The sequence below is a fragment of the Limulus polyphemus genome, unplaced genomic scaffold (genome assembly GCF_000517525.1).
Source record: "Limulus polyphemus unplaced genomic scaffold, Limulus_polyphemus-2.1.2 Scaffold369, whole genome shotgun sequence".
Lineage (NCBI taxonomy): Eukaryota > Metazoa > Arthropoda > Merostomata > Xiphosura > Limulidae > Limulus > Limulus polyphemus.
In genome coordinates, this window is record NW_013665979.1 from 33,002 (window position 1) to 35,818 (window position 2,817).

The following is a 2,817-nucleotide window of genomic DNA, read 5'->3' on the forward strand; positions in this document are numbered from 1 at the left end:
TAATTCAATATGTATGACAGTGGTACGAGACAACAATGAAGACAACAGTGTAGCAATTAATTCAATATGTATGACAGTGGTACGAGACAACAATGAACTCTACAGTGTAGCAATTAATTCATTATGTATGACAGTGGTACGAGACAACAATGAACTCTACAGTGTAGCAATTAATTCATTATGTATGACAGTGGTACGAGACAACAATGAACTTTATAGTGTAGCAATTAAAATTTCAAGCACTACACAATGTATGCTGTTAATGATTCAAATTTCTTATTTGCATTCAAAGTTTTCATGCTACTAAAAACCCATTAAAATTTTAATTCATACTTACTGAAGAGCTCTAGTTCTTTACATCCACAACTGGTATATGCACATTGACTGGCAGACAATATTCATACCCTCCTTTGGAAGCCATTTGATTCTGTAGTCGATTCACCTAAAATTATCAAAGTTCAAACCTCTAACCTCTTGCAGATATATGAAACTGTAAAATATAAACTTAAATATCATCAATACAGCAAAAAAGTGTCAGTTAGTGTATGGGCGACACATTACAAAGTTTTCACTTACCTCAACATACCGGAAGTATTCCTTTAAAAGTTACCAATTATTGTTTATACTTAACATACTACCATACTTTTGTTGAACATAGCATTACTTCATTGAAAATATCACCAGTTTTGCTCCACTTGCAACCAATTACAGGTCACAAAAAGTGATTTGCCTTCATATACCAACAACGTATAAATGTTATCAGTACCACATCCATTGTTATGCAAGTTTTCACTATTCATGAAAAATATAAAAAACTTGAATCTACTGTGAACTACTGTTAATAATAATAACAATAAAAAAGACAAGGCTTTCATTCCATATTATATACAGATTTGAATATTTTAATTTTAGTCTTTTCCCAATAGGATACAAAACAAGTTAGGAAATTATAATTGAAAACTGTATATGCTTTCTTAAAAAAAATTGTACAATCTTTATTAACAATTTTGTTTATAAATAGTTCTAATTCATAACTTGGCAGGGTTCAATGTTATACCAAGTAGGTATTTGTTAAAATTTTGCAAGGAATAATTCAACAACTAACATGGATACAAGAACAGTGGTTTCAGCCACATCTTCAAATATATTCCAGAAAGAGATTTAAGGTTTAACTAAATGTTTCCAGCCAGAAACTTGAGCAAAGTATTTTCAACATTACTTTGTTAAAAATTTCAGATATCTATGTTGAATAACAGCAATGACCCCTACAAGTATAAAGTACAACTAAGACAAAAAATCATTCTTCTCTGATTTTTACTTTTATTGTGATGGGTCCTTAAATGTGAATAATAAAAAAAACATAATTCCAATTTTTCTGAATAATGAACTTATTTTTTAACTTTGTAATTCTTGCTGATGTATACGATCTTATCTATTTTCAGAAATAAAATCACTGATTTCAATAGATATCCTAATACAAGTTTGGTAATAGTGACTACTTGTCTGATAATGTCATTTCAAATACAAAGAGAACATTACAATTGCATTACATCAGTACTAGTTAAATTTGTAATGAAGATGAGTTTCTAGAATGTGAATAAATTACAAAAAAAGTTCTTAGTTGAAAACCATTATTTGTAAGCAAAATAGGTAGCTCAACAGTAAGCCAGAGTAGTTATCATGCTAAAAATTGGGTTTAGATACCCACATTTAGCACAGCACACAGTTCATTGAGCAGCTTTATGATTAATAGTGTTACAACAGCGGAAGTCACGTGACGCTGGTAATACGTCATGAGATTCTCGAAGGATCTTGACTTTTACTGGCAACTCTAGTCTGTTCTAGGCACCCTCTTTTTTTGTATATAAGCCCGGCAAATAAAGCAGAGAGATGATTACAGATAGATAGATATATAGACAGATAATTGAGTTAAGCGAATGGTAGTGACGGTAATATAAAGTGCATGTTTTGTTATCGAGATTGCATACGTATTGACTGTGGAAATTCTGTGTATTTCAAAGTTGTATCGAGAAAGAAAAAAGTAGTTTTAATTAAGAAAGGACTTGTATCGCTGAAGTTAACGGAAAGAATTTCTATGGGAAATTAACAAACAAGCAGATATGCAACAAATTGGTGTCAGAAGTAGGATGAAAAAAAAATGGAAACCAGAGGTGGCAAATCAAACTACAACTTAGCAGATTTGATGGCAGCAATACAAGAACAGCAAAAGAAACAAGAAGAGAGGCTACAGCAGTGGTTGAAGGAGAAAGAAAATAAACAAGAAAAGAGACTGCAGCAGTGGTTGGAGGAGAAAGAAAAAAACAAGAAGAATGAGAAAAGAAACAAGAAGAGAGATTACAGCAGTTGTTGGAGGAAAAAGAAGATAAACAAGAAAAGAGACTACAGCAGTGGTTGGAGGAGAAAGAAAATAAACAAGAGGAAAGTCTCCAACAGTTGAGAGAAAGCCAGCATACACAAATGGAAAAGATTAGTACATTTCAAAGTGAATTAAATACATTAAAGGATGATTTACACAAGGAGGATATATTAGCCATGGACATAATCAGCCTCAGACAATGGGAAGCCCCTTCCAGACCCTGCAGCTAAACCCTAATGCAGACATCTTCAGTCCTTTCAGAAGACACATTCCAAACATGAGTGTCAGTAATAGGGATGATCTAGTATGAACGAAGCCACAGGAATTCGATGGGTAGGTACCATGGGAAGCATACAGGGCACAATTTGAGCTCCTGGCAGAAATGAATGGATGGACAGAGGAGCAGAAAGCAGTGTTCTTGGCAACAAGCTTGAAGGGAC

General features: G+C 33.0%; 1 protein-coding gene across 2 annotated transcripts in view; it reads right to left on the minus strand.

Moving 5' to 3' along the window:
• Window positions 1-2,817, minus strand: part of LOC106457752 (CDC42 small effector protein 2-like) — a 91,955-nt gene that overhangs the window by 11,414 nt on the left and 77,724 nt on the right. For both annotated transcript variants that reach the window (XR_002610245.1, XM_013917198.2), the window contains exon 5: window positions 338-442. Coding sequence is in view for 1 of the 2 variants with exons in the window: in XM_013917198.2 (XP_013772652.1) it covers window positions 347-442 (96 nt within the window). In the remaining variant the exon portion in view is untranslated. The remainder of the gene's footprint in view (window positions 1-337; window positions 443-2,817) is intronic.